At 41.0% G+C, this 22,866-nt stretch overlaps 1 protein-coding gene across 2 annotated transcripts in view; it reads right to left on the bottom strand.

Annotated features, from left to right (window-relative positions):
- The window catches only part of si:ch211-51h4.2 (uncharacterized), an 84,570-nt gene that overhangs the window by 18,680 nt on the left and 43,024 nt on the right, over window positions 1–22,866 (bottom strand). For both annotated transcript variants that reach the window (XM_019256464.2, XM_019256465.2), the window contains exons 9-12: window positions 17,723–17,822; window positions 15,901–15,959; window positions 14,625–14,689; window positions 7,206–7,355 (exon numbers count right to left, since the gene is read on the bottom strand). In XM_019256464.2, coding sequence (XP_019112009.1) covers window positions 7,206–7,355; window positions 14,625–14,689; window positions 15,901–15,959; window positions 17,723–17,822 — 374 coding nt within the window. The remainder of the gene's footprint in view (window positions 1–7,205; window positions 7,356–14,624; window positions 14,690–15,900; window positions 15,960–17,722; window positions 17,823–22,866) is intronic.

Genomic DNA, 22,866 nt, shown 5'->3' with positions numbered 1-22,866 from the left:
TCTTCAGCCGGCTGCAGGGCTCTAATGGAGGAATGGTAATGTCATTTGGTTGGTCAGTCAGCCACTTTGGTTCAAACTGAAATATTTTGACAAAGATTCCATTTAATTACCATAGAATACTGTGCAGATATTTATGGTCACTTTTTAACTAGTGCCACCAGTTGGTTGAGATTATTGATGCAGATGGAAATGTCTCACTAATGATTGGATTGGCTGCTGTGATATGGTCAGTTTTATGAAAAATGCATGCTTTTAACTTTGTGCTTTATTGAGTGTCTTGAAGTGGTTTTGGAGTTGTTTTTTGCATGTAGAGTGGACTTTCCAATTATCCCTGAACAGACCACTGACTGATTTGGAACACGAGCATCAGGTGCGTAGAGCATGCTTCAAAAATAGAGGCGGAAACTGACGGAACAGCAGAGGAAACGCACATAAATAGAAGAAGGTGGTGGAGTGCGAGGGCCCTGAGAGCCAGTGATGGGACCCCCCTGATGGTCAATCTATGTTTGGAGCGGTGGGCACCGGGGGCCAGCTCCAGGGCCAGGCGGAGACGAGGCATGGGGCTGATGGCGGAGTTTGGCTGACGGCAAGTGGCTACGAGTGGCGGCTCAGTCAGTAAAGACAGGACACGGGGGAGAGGTCCGGGGCAGACGCCTGGGGAGAATCCCAGACAGTTACCACTAGGGATGTAACGATACACTCAACTCACGACTCGATTCGAGTCACGATTTTTTGTTCACGATACGATTTTTTCACGATGTTTTTTAAATCAAAATGAGCTACAGACAAATTATGACCAAATAAAAATATATTTTTATTTGTAGGAAAAAAATCTCTCTTTACAGAAACAAGAAAACAGTTTGTGTTCTTATTAGGGCTGCCAGCAAGCAGCTGATCTGACCATTACCTTTCAGCTTGAAGTATGAGCTAACTGAAAATAAAAACAACAAGATGATAGCTCATTTACCCTTTAATGAGAGTCCACGGCCCCGGGAAACGGCGAGGTCCGGGCGCTGTAAACGCAGAGCCGGTCGCGGCGCACCACCTCGGAGGAAATGTGCCCGGCGGGGGCCAGCCAGCGCCGGGGAGAGGTCCCACGAAGGGATCCTCCCGCAGGTGCGGCCGTCCCTGACCCGACTTTAATCCCCCGTGCAGACTGCGCGGAAGTTGCGGTGATTGGTTAAGATTGCAACACCCCTGAATTCACGGGGATTCACTTTAGTTGCGTTGAAGTTGCAAATTGCAACATCGTGAATTCCTGGAGGATCTGTGTTATGGTATCATTTACAGTATAGTCAGGCCTGACGCCGATTACCACTACTGCGCATGTGTGTAGGGGTGTGTGTTTGTGTGTGTGTGTTTGTGTGTGTGTGTGTGTGTGTGTGTGTGACACAGAAAGGCAGACGCGGCAGTGGAAGCTGCAGCCACAACGTAACCTATTTCTAATTAAAGAAAAGACAAAAAAACAACATATCCTACTTCTCTCGCATTCGCCAAGAATCGCGATTCATTTTTTCTGTCAACCGATGCGAGTCGTCACACATTTGTACCGATTTTAATCGTGTCACGATGCATCGTTACATCCCTAGTTACCACCATTCGAGGGACAGGACACTTGGCGGGTAATTTTTAATTATTTTAATGCATTTTATGTAAATAAACCATGGACCATTTTTAAATGATATCCTGAGACTCTGCTCTGTTTACCCCTGATTTTAAAGAACCTGTGTAGCCTTACCTAACAGAGTCCTAGGCTCTTTTTAACCTAGGTGGCTTTGTCGGCAACATTTAATTTATTGGTAGTATATTTTAACCTTTCTAAACTTGGTTAGCACCATGACATTCGTTCCAGGTTCATCTTCCTCTTTGAATCATGGCTGTTCCTGTTGCTCCATCAAATGTTAACTAATACTGTAAAACTAACCAACATTAAAGAAAACTGTTTAGTGTCAATAAGGAACTGCTAACATTTAAATAATTTGTTAAAACTTCGTCACTGAGAGAAATTAAAACATGTCACAACTCTTCAAGTGTCATCAGCTGTTCTGCCCTTATGACCTCTAGGCAAGATAACTATTGTGCTATCAGCTGTTAATGCTGGCATATATGATCCAGTGCTTTAAACACTGGGTTGGATCAGGCAAAACTAATAAAAAGATACAGCACTGTGTGCATAATTTTTTGGAGCTTCAAATTGCCAAAGCTAAAAAGCCTCATATAGCCAGGGCTTTGAGTAAGTGCTGCTGTGAAAGGAATGATAGTGGATGTTCCACTTTCAGATACAGAGTTGAATAGCGGTGTGTTTATATTCTGACCCTGTGTCAAAATGTGCACAGTTACTGGTCTCGGTGATACACCTTTAGTGTGAGGAAACTGTTGAGGACTGGCAGGCTGGACAAAGAGGGCTGCTATCAGCAGGTTGTATAAATAACTTCATAATTGCAGAGTTTTCAGTGGACATCTTGTGTGGGTTCATGTGGTAACACAGCAGCCATGGTGATGAAAAGCAGAGTGGGTTTATCACACTACTACAGGAGACTCCTCTGTCAGCATTTTTACTACTTGTTTTCTCCACTGAGGATGCTGCTGGTGGCTACACCTCACCTCCCTTAGTCACTGTTAAGCTTTCCTATCTATCACTTCTCATTTGCAGTTTCCAATAATGGTGGCAGATTTAGTGGACAGAATTTCTTGAAATACTTTGAAACAATGGGTTCTTAATTTCAGACAGAAAAAGACCATCTGACAGTTGTTGGTGATTTTACTAGCTGTGGCAGCCAGTGAACTATCATTACAAACCCTGTCTCTAGCTGCCTCTGATAATTTGCATGAAAAACAACAAAATTCAAACAAAATGTCCTAAATTTGCATCTGCAATCAGGGCTTTGTGATGATGATGCAAAAAATATCTGACCCTCAAGCTTATAGAAAAAAAAAATCAGCATCTTCCTCAGATGTTGATCCATGTAGAAGACAACTATGCTACTGCTGTTTCTGTGAAGGATAGAAAATGTCACAGAAATATGCATGGAGATGGGCTCAGGGAACCTTCCACCTGTTGCTGTGCTTTGATGGCAGGTGGCTGTCCTGGGGCAAAGTGCTGATGCGCTTGTGTGAGGAGCTTTTTGCTGCACACCTCTCAGACTGTGACTCCTGCCAAGCTGGCACATCTGACACCTGAATCGGTCTGAATGCCCTGAATGAAAACATGCGAGGCTCTTCCTCAACCATCCCGATGAACGCAAACCACAAAGGTTACAGTGCTCACAGCAGCAGACACGCTCCCAGGAGTGTGTGGTGTGTTTTTATGGTCTAACCTCGCTGTTGAAACTATGAGATGCTGTCGGCATCAGACACCTCTATTTTAAGCTCAGATTTGATATGTTTATGAGACCACACCTGTTTTATGTGGTAAAAAACATAGTTTTGATAGGTTTCATTCTATATAGTGTGGAAATTATTATTAATATTGTCACTTTAGAGGAGTCTAGTGCTGACTGACTCACATGTTGTGTTGTGTGGCTTGATTGAAGCAACTTTGTTTCCCATCTATAATTTACGAGCTGGGAATAAACACTTTGTCACCAGTAGGCCTTGTGGCACTTGTTGTCAGGTGGAACTGAAGGGAATCATTCCTTTCAGAGTGATTCCATGAATTCCTCCAGAAAAAAAAAAAACATCTTTTAATGACATTTAATTGTCAAGCTGCATTAATATTGAGCTGTTACATTTGGACATCATTAGTTTGAAATGATTTAACTTCAACCATTTTCTTTAATGCTCAAACTGCTACACTAATTACAACAAATTCTTAATTTCTGAATTAAACTGAATTGGTAATTCCGATAAATGCAGCCCTCAGCTTCATTTTTACAATATATCTGGCCTTCTTTAAAAGAAGTTTGGACAGCCCTGGTATAGCTGAATTCTCAGCTTTGATGTTATTAGTGTTAAACAGAATCTCTGAGAGGCAGCAACAGAGCCCACATTATAGCAAGGAAAGGAGACTTTGACTGCAAACACATCATTCATTTTCTTTTGTTTGTTTTTTTTTTGTTGCAAAACAATGACATCAAAGGTATAGATGATGGGAAATGGTTCATACTGTGGGTTAGTTTCACAAAGATGACAGTGATGATGTAACATCTGTAAAAGCATCATTTCAAGTGAAGATGGAAACACTGGCAACATGAGCTTAAATTCCAGGACTGCCATGCATTTAAGACTCTACATATGAGTGCAGCTGCTTCCCAACCAAACAGCAAGTCCATTACTTTGGGTAAATATCTTGTTAAAGGCAACTCAGACAGGCTGAGCACATTTTCTTTCTATGAAACTATGAAAACATAAATCAAACATTCTTTCATTTCACCCTCTAGAGATGATGATGGACTGTAGCAGCCAGCTCAACTCAACTCCATTTGTTTTTCACACAGAAAATGAACCAGGAATCATTAAAAAATTTAACCAATAAGCCAAATTGATAATGCCATTGGACTCAATACAATCTTATCGATCCCTGTCCATACTGGTGCATGAAGGTGAGAGTACATCTTTGATGAACAACACCATTCTTTATTTTGTATGGACACTTCCAATGAAGACTTTTAAGACTTGTTCTACAAATGTTTTGATAAACCAGGACCTAAATAAAGCAGTCTTGACACCAGCCATCATGTAACATGTGGATAGTCATCCAGATATTTTTCATGCATCACCCAAACTTTTTCAGGAATAGAACTGCTCCCGATCACCTTTATCTGAGCAGTAACACTGTGTTTAGAAAACTGCATATTGTACCTGATCCCAGTGACAGATCATATAAGTAATTTTACCTCTGTTCTGGATCCTTAGGTCACACAGGTCACATGTGGGCCTTGAGGTCCTCAGCAGTATTAATTGTTTGGCTTTGTTTGAGAACAGTAGGTTCTAGATCTCAACACTGTGGTGGCCAGGGTTGAAGAGACCTATTGCTACATTCTTAGACATAATAGATGGCTGGCCGTTGACGTTCCCATTGACGTAAACAGACATCTGTGTCTCTAGACTAGAATATGCTGACAATAACACTGTTCTTGGTAAAAACATTCTCTTTGTCTCATTTGGGGTGTATAGTATTTGTGGTGATATCTTGGGGTTTAGTCTATCCACCAGCACAAGTTCAACAGAATGTGAGGCCAACTCAGACACTTCTTAATCTGTACTTTGAAGAGTGTCTCTAATTCTCCTTGATCAAGCGTCAATAAATAATACAGCATAAGACATCAGAGGCTCCTGAACACTTTCTTCCATTCTGACCTCACCATTGACCTTTGACTTTAGCAATTTCTCCACAACAACCCCCTTCATCATCACATGGCTTTAAATGCACATAGCTTCTCTAAAAGGGCCAACAGATGAAGGGGACAAGGTTAGAGGATTGGGATTTGAAGTGACATAACAGCCATGTGCTTCTAACAGATGCCTTTTTTTTTAACATTTTCTCAAAATCCACCAGGGGGCAGTGTTGGTCTGTGAAAGCCACAGCTCTACTAGGCAGGAGGAAGAGGAGAGTACCTGTCACTGAGGTTGTCTTAACCATGTGGGTCACAGGAGCTGTGCTTTTTAAAGAGATGAACAATGAGCAGTGATCGGTAGTCAGGGAAAGAATAACACAGACATAAAAATTCATGCCAAACAATCAGAATGAAAAATGGTTGTTCTGCAAATCAGTGGAATGAAGAAGGATTTCATGGAAAGGGGAGGCCTGAGCCAGGGAGCTATTACAATTCAAAGATGCTTTGAAATAATTACATATTCAGTACAAGAGCTGTTAATTGTGCACATTCACACAATTCTCTGCTGACGTATCATCACTGTCACCTTTGTACATCAACGGAATAGCATACTGCACAATTCTCATGACAAAAAGCTAACTTAGGATCAGAAATGACAGTCTGGTGCTGCTTTATGATCTCAGAATGGGAGTGGACAATGTAATGGTATAAAAAGAGCGCCATGCCTGCCAAATTATTTTACGACTGAGATGATCTTAATGGATGTTATTTGACAGTTTGTCATTCGACCTCAGATAGTAGGACACTTTGGAACAGTTGCTTTGATAGATTGTCGCCCATCGCTATCCATGCCTAGAGTATACACAGTCTATTACTGAGTCTGCCTCTCGATATCTCACTACAGTTTTAAGCTCAAGCACAAGTGAGTACGTCGACCTTGAGTTGAAATATTGCTGTTTCCAAGGTCATGAATTGAATTGCCAAAGCTTAGCCCTCGGGCCACAAGGTTCTAGGAATCATGGAAAAATGACCCACAGATCTACGACTGTGAAAACTACTGCTGATGAGGAACACGTAATACAGTTGAAAGCACTACAACTGACAAGTGAGCGGACCTTGACTTGTTATTGTCTGTTGAATGCCATTCACAAGGTCAAGAATAAACTGTCAACTTCAATTTTCGAGCAGCAGTTGAATCATTTCAAGTTTAAGCTGAAGATTTTGGCTAATAACAGAAGAGGATAAATCATCTCTCAGAATTTCTATTAAGAAAAAGCCTTCTAGCTGTGTTCTGCACAGCTCAATATCAATGGTTTGGCTCAGTCCCAAGATCATGTAAGGGCTTGTTCTTATCAACCACAGAGTGACCTTTGGAGCGTTTACCCCTTTATTTTGGTTCATTTGATTAGGTAATACCAAAGCCCTTTGGACATCAGCATTAAATAACTGAAATGAAACATTTACAGTAAAGTCTTGGCCTTCAATAAAAAATGTGGTGAGGTTCATTAAAGTGAGTAAAAATGTAATTCAAAGTGACTAAAGGAGATAACCCTGAAGCCATTTACCTGAAGATGACAGGGCAAACTGTACTCTGGACCCATGCTCACCAATCAACCTTTTAAAAGGAACATTTTGCAATTTCCCACTTGAATGTATAATTCATTTACTCAATACTCAATCTATCTGTTACAGTGTGGATGACAGACAGTCCATGCTCAGCTGACTGGAATCAGATTTTCTGGACTTGAACCTATAACCTAGCGAGAGGACAAGTTATCAACACTCAGAGATAAACCCTGGTCCATCAAAACAATGAATTAACAATCAGAAATGTTCACTACTAAGGAGTTCCTGTCCTTAATGACTGAATCTATCGACTGTCGTAGGCTACAGTAGGCACAAGGCACAAGGTTCAGAGTAAAGACTTACTCTTCTAGTGAGATGTTGGAGTACAGCAGAGGGGAGATGGAGGAATGAGAATAAGACAGGTTACTGTAGTCGGGCTGGGTTGTCATCTCAGCTGCCATCCGCCTCTCTGGTAACGACGTCTGGGGGACAATTTTCAGCACTGCCCAGCACCTGAAACACACACACACACAGAAAGTTACTAAAGACAGATGAAAATGTGAAAAAAATAAGCTTCAGTTTCTTATAGGACAAGGTTGCCCTGTTCTCAGGCTCCAAGAAGGACACATACTCTGTTTACTAAGCTGCAATCAATATTTCTATGTGAGCATTAAATGCCCCTGTGCAATGCGAAAGGGCCCACAAAGAACTATCCAAGAACTGCTGTTCCCCTCAGCACTGCTGGGTGTTTGAGTTTTCTCTGCCCTGTTTCCAAAAGCAGACGGGGCTCAGCACCAAACAGTCGATGGACAATGTTAGCATCACACTGGTAAACAAAGAAGAACATTTAGCAGCTACATAGACATTTCCTTTAGAAGTTGGTGGAGAGCAATCTGGAGCTAAAAGGAGAACATACATTGAACCCGTGTTCACCAAGTGGCCAGAGACAAGGTTCATTGTGTGTACACAGACACAGCTGTGGCCCCTTCACCATAACAACAGTAGCTTTAACATCCACCTGGCATTGTGTTGTTTTGGTCGTGTGTTCTAAAGGTATGATTGGTAAAATATACTGACAATAATTAATCTATTAGTGGGACAGTGTGAGCACAAACCTAATCAGACTTATATGTCCCCACCTCTGTGATTCACCTGTCGTCCTCCTGTTTAGACCAGGCCTCAGCTAATTTGGACTTCTTATATGGAGGTGTTGCCAGGGGAATGTACCAAGTGAATTAAGGTGAACGGGGGGTTATCGTTGAAAAATGCTCAGAAAATATCTCCCCAATAAGATTCTTACTGTTAGATTACAACATTCAACTCTTTACAAACACAAATAATTCATGGAAGGTAACAAAGAACTATAATGTATCAACAGAAGTGTTGTGGTCCTCGGACGATTCCAGTTTTTCAGACATTGCAGTAGACTGCAGAACTGTGGAGATATGGCAGTCTTCTAACCAAGCCAGGCTTCACTTCTTCCCTTTTTGAGAATAAGATTGCCCCCAAGTCTGACATGGAACAGAGACTCACTACTTTTACAAGGACACCATCATGAATTAATTATACATTCATCAGGAAGACTGAGCCACACTCAGTTGAAATGAAGCCTGGCCTGAAGTTCAGGCACAGCACTAAATCACAAAACATGCAGTGTCTTGAAAACAAGGCGTTAACCTTGTTATCCTTAACATAACATTGCTGTGGCTGCTTAGACTTTACCCACCTGTTGGACAACACTGTTTGTAGTTGTGTTGGTAATTTACCTCCTCCAGCACCACATCCTCCTGTTCTACACATCCTTTCCTGCATTAGACATTGACACACAGCACTGAGACACACTGTCTCTGTACTGGATGATCTTTGAGGTTCTCCCTGCTGAATCGTTTTGCTGTATTTCTCTAATGCCAATTAGTTTACCTTTTGTTTTAAGTTGTATGGCCCTGTTTTAATCGTGCAAGCATGACTAGATCAAATTGGTAGGTCTTGGCTGGATGGACTGTGTGACAGTCAACTGCTATTTTGGTTCATGCATGTGCAGCAGGGCAAAGTGCAGACAGGCTGGGTGTAGTGGAATATATTGTAGATGGGATGGTGTGCTTATTATTACATACACTCAGGCAGTCACATCACTGCTCTGAAACAGCAGAGCCAATCACAGTGATGGATGACGCCAACAGCTTAACAAATGGAAAGATGCTTCATCATGGAAATCATATTGTTGTCTGGAAAGTGCAGAGCGACACAACGTGATCACACAGAACCACAAATCTGCAGCCAGAGGCAGATGGTGGGGTTTTTATTACAATTAATTTCTAAAACGGTGACAGAAATAAATATTAAACACGGTTGGTGAAGCCGTTTATATGTGATCACATCAATCTGATGATACTTTAATTCTACCGTTGTAAATGCTCACATCATATCATAACTGATGTGTCAGCACAGCTATGCATTTCAAGAATAAAACATGAAATGCAACTTTTGCTAAGAGGACCGTTGGAAAGGGTAAAGTATTCAAGGTAAACACAGTGAATGGCTCTGACCTGGCACCTCTGACTGGAAACTGTAGATTTAACAACATGACCACCAGCTGTTATCAAAATGTAAAAAATAATCACATCAGGTTTGGCACAACCTGAAGTTTATTTTGTCAAAACATCACATGTTCAGGCTTAAATGATTAACAGAAGAATTCACTAAATTTGCATCAAAGAATAAAAAATAAAAAAAATGCTCATTGTCAAAAAAGCATCCCCAATAACATCTTTTCACTGTCAATGAATGCTTGTGTTTGTAGATGCCATGCATGAAATGGAAGTAATCCTCAATAAGAATTTCACAGGCTCATCTACTGTTATTGTTTAAATATATACGTTGTTTTTTATATGATATCATTAAGATTTCTGTCTGACAACTCCCTGCTGCAAATAAAGAGGAGAGTTAATTGAGCTTATCAGGTTTAGCATGTTAGATGTTTGCAAACAAGCCACTTTTAAATCAATGTTTCCAGGCAAGGTAACATTTATACTGTCAACTTACTCTAATTTTCCTCTTAGCCCAAGGCAGCCATTTATGTCTGATAACCTTTTAATTAGGTGTCACTCTGAAAACACATCTTTTTCAGTTTAGAGTTTCATTTGGCTCGTAATTTGAGCTGTTCTTTTGAAGAAACAGTAAAATGAATTATTACTGTCTCTGCTGAACAAAATGTTGTATACAAAAACATGTTCTGACGTGCTTAAAGGACTTTTGACATGTCACACTTTAATGTTGCATCTTTTTAATCAAAAAACACAAGAGCTTTTATTTTGTCCAGAATGTTATCTGGCAACTGTAAACTGTTAAGTGAGCAATATTAATTTGGCAAAAAAAGTTTGGGGTTAACCTTACTCAGCAGACTGCAAAGATAGATTCATGAAGAGGTTTACAGTATTTCCCCAGGTCTAAACTTTAAGTTAGACATTTGCTCACAAAAAAAAAGGAAATTTGAACATTTCTATTCTCTAAGAAGAAGATGACCTTGTAATACGATCAAAAACAGCTACTAAATGGACCTCATGGTAAGACTGTTTTGCAAACTACTGTTTTCAAGGTCAAGAATGAACTTCAAATCAGTTCTCATCTATATTCACACTGCATCACATACTTAATGATAGATTTCACCAGCACTGTGACTAACACTACTGTCAAATGTGCTATTATTATCAATTCAGATATGTGTATTACTAGAGATGGATGACCAGAAACAACCAGATCTCCAACAGGGATTGCCCCTTGGATTGTCAGAGTGATTAGGTCTGATGGAAATCAGCATTCTAATGCTTTAGGGTACAGCTAGTCTTTGCATGTTTTCTAAAAACAAAAGCAGAAAACTGCGAAACAGAGGATGAATCACAAGTTCTCTGTTTGAAATCAAAGGCCATAAAGTTAGGCTGCAGGGAGTGAGAGAGAGAGAGAAAGCAAGTCATGGACAAGAACGTTTTCTCCTCTCTCTGCGGCACTGGCTGATCTCTTTGAATCGGCAGTGCAGAGTGCAGCTCTGAGAGATTTATCCATTCATTTGTTGTGGCTACGCTCGAATGCACCCAACAACACACCATTTCTATTTTATTCTACTAGTCTTTCACTCTGCAGGGTAGCTCAACAGAATTATGTCCGCAACGATAATTATCAATCAAAATTATGGTCTAAAAAAATGGAGGCAGAGGAAATTGCTTACCAAGGCGTCAAGCAGGAACAGGACCCCAAAAAGAAGTAGTGTGATGAGGCAGAGAGAGGTGAGCGGAAGCAAGGCAGGAGAGAGGATTTGCATCCATGCAGTGTGAGTCGTAATGATTTCAGTCAACTTATAGTGATAAACTATGCCAGACTTCAAGCATTTGGAAGAGCAAATAACGTCAACTTAAATGCATTACTTACACTTTTCAGTTCAGCTATTCAACCATAGTTTTGAGCTATTAGATAATATGAAATGTTTAGAATCTCTGGCAGTCTACAAAAAGGGAGCTCATGTGACAGAAAGAAAGCAATACATTCTTCCAATAAATGAATTCTTTCTTTTTATTAGCTGTAAAAAGGTTGTAAACCCATTTATTAAATATCGCATTCCTCAAAGTTTGAGAGACAGTTTACGCGCATCTCATTGCACTTATGCATGGATAGCTCAAGTGAATTGTCAGCATTTAGGTATTTTCTGTACAGCTGAATTGATTAAAAAAAAAAGTGCATCGGTTCCATCAAATACATGTGAGCCTGAGGATGTGACACAGCTTATCTTCAAGACATCATAACTTTAATATCACAATCCAAATCCTATCCATAACATGAACTACTTATATGGAGGTTGGGTGAGCAGGCATATGGAGATGTAGATGCAGGGTTTCCAATCCATGGAAGAGAGACAGCAAACTGGTTTGCAATTAAGGATTTAAAATTCACTCTGCACTCGTGCTGATTAATGAGGCTCAGCGGGGAGACGAGCCACCAGAAACAACTCAAAATGCACTGTGGGGCACAGATTGTAGAGATCCTCAGTCCTGATAGTGAATTAGTTCAGATTGCCTTAATATCGGAGTAGAAAAAAACAATCCTTGATCATCCTGGGCAAGTGTGTTAGACGGTTGGTTTTAGAAAATGTAAAATGTTGGAAGTACTTTATTTGAAGCTTACTGACACTTTAATGCATACTTTGTCAACCAACCCAACACAAGACAGAAAATAAGAAAATATAAGCACCATAAATTAGGCTAATTCGAGAATTCACTACAGTTTGTGCATTGTGCAGGGTAGCAGAATGAATGGGTAGATGTTAATGATGCAATTATAATTCATGTTCATTGTTGCTGTAACCCTGACTCATCCTGTCATATGGATGAGTCCGTACATAAGAACAGTAAACAGTGAGATAGTCTATAGTATCGGGCCTCTCTTGCTTTGCTGCCTGGAGGAACAGAGTGAGATGGCAGCTAACCTCATCTCCTTAGATAGAAGGGCATCTGCCAGGAAGAAGCATGAGGACTGTGCAGATAGTGAAATCTGTCTTTTTGGGGAGCTGAAAAAGCCTTTCTCACGTCTCTTGAAGGCTGACGTTTGCTCGGCTGATAACAGCTAGTCAGGAATGGATGCCTTGTTGGTAGTTTTGTAGCCTTGCTCACTTCACCTCAGACAAAGAATCACAGAGAAAGGAGCTCCCTGTAACAACTTCCTGGCACAACAGGTGACACTGAGGGTGACAATGCTCAGTTAAACTTGCTGTTAAACTTTCCACGGCTAGAGAACTGACAGAGCTGGACAGCTGCACACTACATGAGCTCAAATTCATTCTCTGTCATGGAGGCATTGAGGGACTTGTCAGGGATGGCGGCAAAACACTGAATGAGGCCATCTACAAAGGGGGCCAAACTTCACCAAAGTTGAAATGTTGGAAAAGAAACAAGCAAATTTACTTTGTGTGCCTGGGCAAAGTCACTGATCATGATAATTCTATTGAAATGAATTGATTTCAGAATGTTGCTGTGGGGTAACCTTAACCCTCCGTGGGGCCAGATCACCAGGAAGACACGACATGGGAATAATATGATCTGGCCTCTTGCAGAAGAAACATATTAGGGAGGTGTCTACAGCAGGACTCGCATTAATCGCATCCAACTTCCTGGAAAGACTGTTCTTTAGAGTGACTAAAAGTGGATAGTGTGCACCACATTTCATAAACATTTCACATGAATCAGATAAAACGTTTAAGAGAGACCATTAGTTGAAGGCTCATCTCATGCATTTTGCTGAACTAAAATGAAAGGATGGTTTAGGTTTTTGCAGTCTGTGAGTTGACCAAAGAGCTCTGTAACTGTGCTGAGAGAAAGTGAAGCCTGTTTGCAGAGCATTGATATCACTCTGAAATGTTATCGTGAATCGATAAATGAAGCTCCCTTGCGAAAAAGACGCGCCATTATAGAGCACTGCTTTGCCACGGAACGCTGCTTCCAGAATCCGGCGTGTAGGTTGGACACAAAAGAGGGAAAAAAAATGCAGCCTGAAGCTCATAAATCTCAGAGAAGTATCCCAGAGGAGAGAGACTTATTGTGTGAAGCCGCTGTAAGTTGTTTTGCCAGAAGCTGATCAGTAAAGTACACCAAAGGTCAGATACAGACAATTGTTGGGTATAGCTCAGTGAAATTTGTCATGGGTGTGCAAAGACTATCTCATGCAGCAGTGCAATACAGAATTTTGTTTAAAGAGTGCTTGTGTGTTTTACTGTTATATTTTCCATTTTGGCAATATCCAAGGTGTGTTATCAGTGAAACAAACACATATGTAGAAGATATTTACAAATAAAGTTAAATGTTTTCTGCTAATAGTCTGGAATACAAGAGAGATAGACGTGTGTCTATGATTCATTTCTCTCTCTGTCACTTAAACACTAGATGCAGCCAGGTTACCTACAATTACATTTTACATTAAAGAGAGAGAGGATTACTAATCATATTTACTAAAGGGAGTAAGGTATAAATATCAATATGTAAATATAGTTCAGTCTGATTCCATACCACTGACACTTATTTCTATGTGGAGGACAGTAAAGAACAGTTACACGCTCCCCCTGAAGGTCTTTTCAGCTGCAAAATAGGTTTTGAGAGCTTGTGGATGGTCTGTGTTCTCTGGTGCATCTGGAGTCCTCCGTCTCTCTGGACCAGATTTGCTACCATCCTGGCTGCCATCAATGCCTGCTGTCCCTGAGCCTCTGCTGAGGGTCTCAGAGGTTTCCTGCCAATGTTGACATCTCTGTCTCTCAGATGGTCCAGCAGTGTGATCATCTGACCACAATGCTCACTGTCAGTCTTCTCAGGTTCCAAATCTGAAACCCAACCATACTTTCTTGGCTTCATCCCAACCAAAAGGTTTCACCTTCTGTTTAACTGTTTATACACTATATCTGATGCTGTTCACAAAAGTAAGTTACATCATTTTCTTGCAAGCGTTTCAACACATAAACCTAATGATTACTGTGCCTAAAACAAAGCCACCCCACGCCTCCATACTCCCTGACTCTCTGCCTGTGGAGAGGCTGTGGCAGTCGCACAGAAATAGCACAGTGTCCTGTGGCGCTCTCCCTCTGGGAGACAATACACCAGACGATCTTCTGGAGGAAAAAGTCTCTGCCATGGTTCACGAGCATGACAATGAGTGTGACTATAAAATTATGATTAAACCTGAAAAGGTGTAGGGCATTAATGAACTATGATGAAGTTAAAGAGCAGGACAATAAGAAAACCTTGTGCTTACCAGAGGATGTTGAGCACCAGGCAGGTTGTCAGTCCTCCGAGCACTGCTCTCCGAAACCACAGGATCTATACATAAAGAAAACACAGTTACCAACACTGAATCACAGTGAGTTTTGTAAGGCGCAGTATGATTATATCATCATGAAAGAATACCAGTGGAACTCAATACCCATAAATATTGAATGATCGGCAGCCTAAGCTGTACACCCAGTCATTTGTACACTTCCACACCTGAATAACACTGAACCCAACTCTCTCATGTCTCAGAGACACACTTGCTTTCAATCACTATACTTGCTAGGTGTGATCTTTTTTTGTATGATTTATACTGAATATTTGTTTCATGCTAAAAGTTGACTTTAAATGACTTTAAATCATACACATCATGACAGAGATGATGATACGTTTTGTAGTGTTGTAGTCAGATGTGGGTGGCTAACTATATGAATCAGTGTTATTCTGACATGAAGAAGCTGCGGCAGCAGACATATACAGGGTACTTGTTTGTTTTGAAGCAGTAGGTGTGTTTCTATTCAGCTGCTCTTATGTGCAATTTGAAATTGTGCATAAAAGGATGAAGAAAATCAAAATAAAATATCCTAACATTTGTTTTTCTGCTTGGCTTTACTTATCACAACAGAATCTCGCCATGTCTCAACATGAAACCTTTCACATTATAACATCAAACCTTATGTTAATACAGTATAACTGATGTGATACTGATAATTTAGTATTTTTCCAGTGTGGCAGCGATATGCTTCTGTACTTTGCTGCTCTTCTGCGATGATTTAATGGCACCCAACTGAAGAATTAGTGCCACCGACTCTTTACAGCAGCATGATGCATCCAACTCCTAATATTCCCATTACAGTAGCAGATGGAGACTGCCCAACAGGAACTAGACCATGTGCTTGGGAAAGCGCTGTGCCCTAACCAGCAGCACTTCTGACCTGACCAATAAAGACTGACCCAGCCAGCAGGCAGAGTTAGTTGCATGGCAGGAATGGTGAGACACAGCCAATGGGAACCAGCAGAACTGACCAAATGGCAAAAAAGCATGTGGTACTTCAACTCAATACCAAGCACTAAGTTCGAGGTACTCAGACTACTACAAATTAACACCAAGAGCTGCCCAGTATAACCACAGTACTGTGGTTACAGCCAACGTGTATACTGGCCAGCCTGACTCATGTTGGAGCTGGCTGAGAGATAACCATGGCCTTTCAGTCTATCTTACTATGTGTTATAGAAGGTTATAGTAGACGGCGTAGATTTACCTGTGTTCTGTTGTGTGAAATCTGTGAGAAGAGCAGAGGCATCACGTTTACAATCCCTCCTGGTGACATAAAAACAGAACAGCAAGTCAAACTTTAACTGCATGCATGGTACACAGATCTGTGGCCTTTGACTGTCACGTTTCTTTTCTGTCTGAGTGGAAAATACATTTCTGATTATGCAAATATAGTCAGTGTCTTTGTGCAGGGTCCACTATTTCTGATAATGTGGTTCCTTCTACTCATCAGCTTCAGAGAGGTGTCTATAGAAGCTGCAGTAAAATCTGTCCAGCTGCAGATCAACCTAAAAGAATCATGGCCAGAATAATATTTGAGGCTATTAAATCCTGAGCAGAACACAGTTCTGAGGTAAACATCATCTTTTTTTAATTCTGTGATGTCTTAATTATTTAACCTGTTCTGGTCTGTATACTGTTCACCACAACTAGCAATGACGAAAACTGCAAAGCAGCAGTCATAGCTGGCAGTTTCTGAAGTCATGAAACGGTGCAATTCAGGAAGTAAAAGTATTTACTGATGGTCAATCAATTCATTTCTTTCCCTTGCCACTTATACAGACCTATCCATCACAATCCACTGCCCAGTGAACTTTTCCAGCTCCTCCTGGGTGATTCTGAGGCATCTCCAAGCCAGATAAGATATATCATTTATCAAGCATGTTCTGGGTCTACCCCTGGGTCTCCAACTGTCTGGAAAAGCGAAGGCCCCACCATCAGATGCCCACACCAAAAGGCATGAGGAACTGTTAAATTGAAAACTATGCTCAACTCCCTCTTAACTAGCCTGGTACACTGCCTGCATTACTGCTGACGCCTCACCAATCCACCTGTCAGTCTCACGCTCCATTTTACCCTCAGTTGTGAACAACACCCCTTCACTTGGAGGAGTAACTCACTCACAACATAGAGCAGGGGTGTCAAACTCAAATCACCTGGTGGGCCATAATTACCGGGGACATTAGCACATCATAGTCAACTTTTCATTTGGCCATTTTCTGGGGGCTTTAATGTCGCTGACTGCTGATTACTGTATCAATAATCAACCGAAGCAGCGGGGGAGAGGCGATGCACAGGTCTTGACCAATGGCGATTTACTGGCGGGCCATTAATAATAGATGTATGAAATTATCTCACATGGCCGGATTCGGCCTGCGGGCCTTGAGTTTGACATGTCTGAACTAGGGGGAGAAATCCAATCCAGCACACAAGCATGGCCTAAGACATCTGTTGAAGCTAACAGAACCACATCATCTGCAGAGAGCAGAGAAGCAATTCTGAGACCCCCAAAACCAGACTCTCCTAGTCCCAGCTAGTTATTCTATCCACTGAAATTAGAAACAGAATCAAGACCCAGCTTCCACTGCAGTCTCAGATAGTTCATAGGAACTTCCGTCAGGCCAACTGAAAATCCTTCTCTTGGATCAGTTGCCTTCACCTTACATACAGCCACAGATCTGATGATACGACCACAAAATCAGTCATCAGACTTGAGAGAGGAATAAGTGTCTCTTCATTGTACACATACACACACACACAGAGTTTCAGCAGTAAGTTTAGTCACTTTGCTGTGAACTTGCGACAAGTTAGTTTTCCAAATCTGGTTGAAACTCTAATTACAGGTGGCTGCTGCATTGGAGAATATCATCCATCATGGGCCTTCAGTATTCTTGACCCGAAAAAAGAAAGCATTGTAGAAAAGGGAGCACGGACTGGAAAACTGAAAGAAATTCAGAGGGCCAGAAAGGTGAAAAGATGTAGACATAAAGAAAGACAGTGAACAATACTGTAACAAAAATGATTCTCACCCAAAGCAACTGTGCCCATTAGGAAAGGTTTCCCCATCTGACTGAAGTCACTGCTGCTCTGAAGGCCAACCTCTGACCCCACAGCAAACGTCACGGCCACCTGAGACACACACACACACACACACACACACACACACACACACACACACACACACACACACACACAGGTCTTTTCAAGGACATACAAGTAGCACATGGCAGTAATATAAAATAAACAGTGAATGTTCAACCATTGTGATTCATGAATCATTTGCAGAATTTAGAATATTCTGTTATCAGGATCGACAGTAAATTTAACACTTGTTTGCTGAATCTTTAAATTTTCACCTAATCAAAATTGATTTGAAGTTTTGTTCAGTTTCTCTGTTAGTTTTACTGGGACCACTACCATAGTGAGGTCAGAAACATATGCAACATTTGGGTGAGTAAGTGGCCAAAAAACAGAGTGTCCAGGAAACTGAGTGAAGAGTACCCTTTGTGTTTTAGTTGCAACAACAACACATGGCGGTCTGTTTCCTAATGGACAAATAGAGATGAAGACAGCCACAGGTAAGAGATGGAGGTGAGTGGAGGGAATGAAATAAATAACAGTGAGACAAAAGGATGCTCCAGAAAGCATAGAGAGAAAAAAGAGTTGAGAAGACTGAGGAAACAAGTGATGGCGAATGTTGACAAAGAAGACGGGATGATTGGTTCTAATGAGTTCTAAGTAAAAGTCATGAATGTTTTGAAACATCAGAGATGACTTGGGTAAAAGCTAAACATCTTTTAAAAACTGTCTCATCACCTCACGATGGGCAGGTTTCATTAAGGCTTGGACGAAATATGGACCACATTTTACTCAACTACTCACCACACACACACACACACACACACACACACACACACATGCCATAAACCTGAGTGCATTATCCTCTTCCAAATGATTTGACCGCTCTGCACCAGGCTGCAATGTCCCCCTGCTGTCATGGGAGCGAGCAGCACTAAAGGTTCAATGACAACTTTATTAGAGGTGAGGGTCTGGAGTCTTAACCAATTATAAAGCCTGAATAAATGTCACACTAATTATTTCCAGAAAGCCGTGAAATTGTAGTCGATTCTCCGTGAATAATCTACCTTCCAACACAATTCCACAGCTCGGCACATGAGATTCATTTAAAAGGTGTGTGTGTGTGTGTTTGTGTGTGTGTGTGTGTGTTAAACTGTGTTCATTCCTTTTTCTGTGTGGTTGATGTAACAGCCAAAGCTTCATTCAGGTCTATTTCATAATAGCTGAATAGAGCTCTTATCAAGGTATATCAGCTTTATTTGGGCTTCACTGTTTTTTATTTGGCTCCATGTTTTTTTTGTGTGAAGCAATTAGTCAGATATCAGACAAAAATGAGCTGCTGGAGCTTCACATTGATTTGGATAAAATGATGGAGAGGAGAGAGGAGAGGAAAGAAGTGAAAAGTCCCATATGGGAGGATCAGGTGTGACTTTATTCTTCACTCAGCATGTGTACTTTTTGCTGTTCCCTGGCGAAAAAGCTGGAGATGCCATGATACGAGTGGGAGCAACCGATCGCATGAGAAAATAGCACATATGACCATGACCCGATTCATAATAACAGTCAGAGCAGTATAGCATATTGTTATTAGTAGCTTAGCTTAGCATGAAAACTGGAAGCATCATACAAAGCTAACCTTGGAAACCTCAGGAAATGAATGTGAGAAACAGATCAATTCTGAAATAGTGAAATTGTTGAGAAATTTTGTTAGGCTTTTTTTTTTTTTAACTTTGGACAGAGCTTCCTGTTTTTATGCTAAGCTAAATGACTTACCTGCTATCTCTAGCTCCATACTCCATAACCCCAAAACCACACCGGGCATGTCTCTGTCACGTCGTTCCTGCAACACTGTTTTGGTTCGTCCAGAATGCAACTTCAAACCCCACTGAGAGCGTTTCAGAAGTGTTCAGCCCACCAGACTTTGTTTACTTGCTCAGATTTGGTAATTTTCCTGGATTATGTGCTTCTAAATATGCTTCTACATGTGTAAATATGCTACGTAGTTATTTGTTTCGCTTTTGTCTGTATGATCGGCAGTTTGCACGGGGTATTTTATTTTGAAAATCCACTGGATTTGCTATACTTTTTTTTGTGTCTGGCTTCTGCCAGCTCGAGTGCTCTGTGTAAATCGACAGGAGCTGACGCATCTGCAAAAATAGAACAGCCACGTATTTCACACGGAGCCGAGCGGGGGCCCACTTCTGGATGATCTGGTGATATTTGACACGTCCTGTTGTCTTTGTTGCACCCTTGGGTGGGACAAGTTACACTGTTATCAATAAGCCAGAATACCTGAAGAAAGGCCATACACAGGCATACCCAAACTGATATGTAGGAATATTTAAAACAGATGCTGACTCTCTCCAAAATGACATTTCCACTGTGGTTGTTGTTGCAGCAGACATGTAAAGTGTGCAGCCAATTGAATGGGTTCTGCTATTATTGTCCTGGAAAGAAACAAACTGCTGATGGATCTGTCGGAAACTCATCAGGTTACTTACAGGTTGGCCTTTGTTTCACAATGGACAAAGATGCCCTAGGGGGGGGCTGCTGCTACATGTCCTCCTCCATCCTACCTCTTCATAGACCTCCAACAAAGTCTCATTTATCCTGCTCAAAACATTACTCTAATTCTGAAGCTGTTTACTGCCAAGGTTTCACATTCTCTTTTCATGAAGTCGACTTAAAAGAGGCCCGATGCGGTCATCTGACTTTGGCTTTCTCAAAGTGTTTTTGCAGCAATAGAGAAACATCTCTGAAGGCCAGTTTTTGGAGACTGGAATAAATTATGAACTGCTTTAATGAGGATTACACTCGTGTGAGGGGAAGCAATCAAAGAGACGCCAACACTGATTTTGTTTTGAGAATGTTCAGAAATCCTGCTAAACGCTGTAAAGGCCATTTTAATACATTTTCTGACTTTTAGTGTGGAAACACTGAGAGGCCACTGTTGTGCTTAACAAGTAAAATGCTTAAAAAGTCCCAAGTGTAAAATGAACCATTATCTATCTAATATGGAGTAATTGAAAAAGGAATCATGCTGTTCTACTTATTACATAACAGTAGCAATAATTTGTTGCATTCATCATTGTTACTTTCTAGTACTCAGCCCAACTCCACACCACCATATCCTCATCTTCTGTATTCACTAGTGTAATACAGAATGCAAAACTGTGGTTTAACAAGCAGCCAGCCCACACACTGGCACTATTCACTGATTATCAACAGTTGGCCTCAGTGTGGGTATAGAAATCCTCACCATGAAGCACCCTCTACAGGAACCTAAACTTTTTCGAAGTTAAGGCATCCAACCTCCCTCCAAAAAGTAACATAGTCTTCAAGGCTATCTTTTCTAATGTCCTCACTTTTTATTATCATATTTCTTTTCAGCATAAATACAACAGAATTATACAGTATATTGCTTATCAGTTCTACTTGGACAGGTATTTAATTAGTCAACCATGTTATCTTTGTTCACCTCCACTTACATATTGAATCTGAATCTTTGAGACTTTAACGCTCTTCAATCATTTTGCACATTGTAATGAGTAACAGATTTAACAGAAAATCTATTTCTTCCCTCGATGCAGGTGTTACAGCAGCTGTCTTGGGAACCAAAGTCTGTCAGGAACCAAAATCCAACTTGTTAGTATACAGCCAACATTATTGTTTGTTTGCTCACAAAATGTGACTCATTTCAGTAATAAATTGTTATGTCCCTCATGGTTTTCAGCATGGAAAGCACTTCAACATTTTTTGTGTCAGGCTCAAGCAGGAAAAACGACGGGCACCAGTGTTTAGTTGAACATGAGGCTAGACTGATGTAGTTTCATAAATAACAAGAATATTGCATTATTTTCTTTGAGGGATAGTTAAAGCACAAGCCCAAACTGTTGTGCAGCCTGACATATGATGGGGCGGCTGTGGCTCACAGGAAGAGCGGGTCGTCCACTAATCAGATGATCGGCGGTTCGATCCCCGGCTCCTGCGGTCTGCATGTCGAAGTGTCCTGAACCCCAAATTGCTCCCGAAGTGTGTGTGAATGTGCATGAATGGTTAGATCCTTAAACTGATGAGCAGTTGGCACCTTGCATGGTAGCCAATGCCACCAGTGTATGAATGTGTGTGAATGGGGTGAATGAGATATGTAGTGTAGAGCACTTTGAGTGGTCGGAAGACTAGAAAGGCGCTATATAAGTACAGTACATTTACCATTTACAGTCCATTTAATCAACTGGTTCTCTCTGACTGGTCTTTGGCGCAGGTAGGCCAATATACAAGAGCTGAGTGTGAGTGTGTGGATTCTAGCAAGTCAAATGACATCATCCTCAGTGAACCCAATCCCACAATCTCTACATTACATTGCATTTAGCAGACGCTTTTATCCAAAGCGACTTACAGAGGAGGACATAAGTTGACAAAGGTGTAAAGGAGCACAGAGTAGTTGTTAGTTTTGTTAGTTTTGTTAGGCAGGGAAGCATTCTCGAAATAGAAAGGTTTTTACAAGTTTTTTAAAGGTCGAAAGGGATGTTGCTGTTCTTGTAGCTGTTGGTAGGTCATTCCACCATTTGGGGACGACCACAGAGAAGAGTTTAGAGTGGCCTCGCTTTGCGAGAGGCGAGGGTACAACTAGACGGTTTGTATGAGCGGAGCGTAACGCCCTGGTCTAACGACAAAAACAGCAGTGTAGAATTGGAGAAGCTAAGCTAACATTAGCTCTGAGCCCTGACAACTGGAAGAGGAGTGGGCAGCCATTTTGTTCAGACTTAGAAAATAGAGTGATGACAAACTGGTGGCAATGACATGTTTCTTACCTCCTTTGAAAAGTCTGTGAAGGAATCTGACCATCCAAACATCTAACCAATGATTAGTCAGGTGGATCTGCCTGCTCTGTTTGACTGAAGGTACTTTGCTTTTACATGATGAATCATTTCACTCCAAAGTACGTCAATGGATGCTTTTCCAGTAAATTTTGTAAAAATGGGTATAAAATAATCTTAAAAAACATTTTATATCTGTAACACTGACAGTAGTTGCTGTCTGAAGGTCGTATTTTACCCATCCTTTTATTTGCCATGACATCACTTATTAAATT

Source organism: Larimichthys crocea, chromosome XVII, assembly GCF_000972845.2.
Source record: "Larimichthys crocea isolate SSNF chromosome XVII, L_crocea_2.0, whole genome shotgun sequence".
NCBI classification, from domain to species: Eukaryota; Metazoa; Chordata; class Actinopteri; family Sciaenidae; genus Larimichthys; species Larimichthys crocea.
Note: the sequence above shows the minus strand (reverse complement) of the source record. Positions and strands in the feature narration are given on the sequence as shown.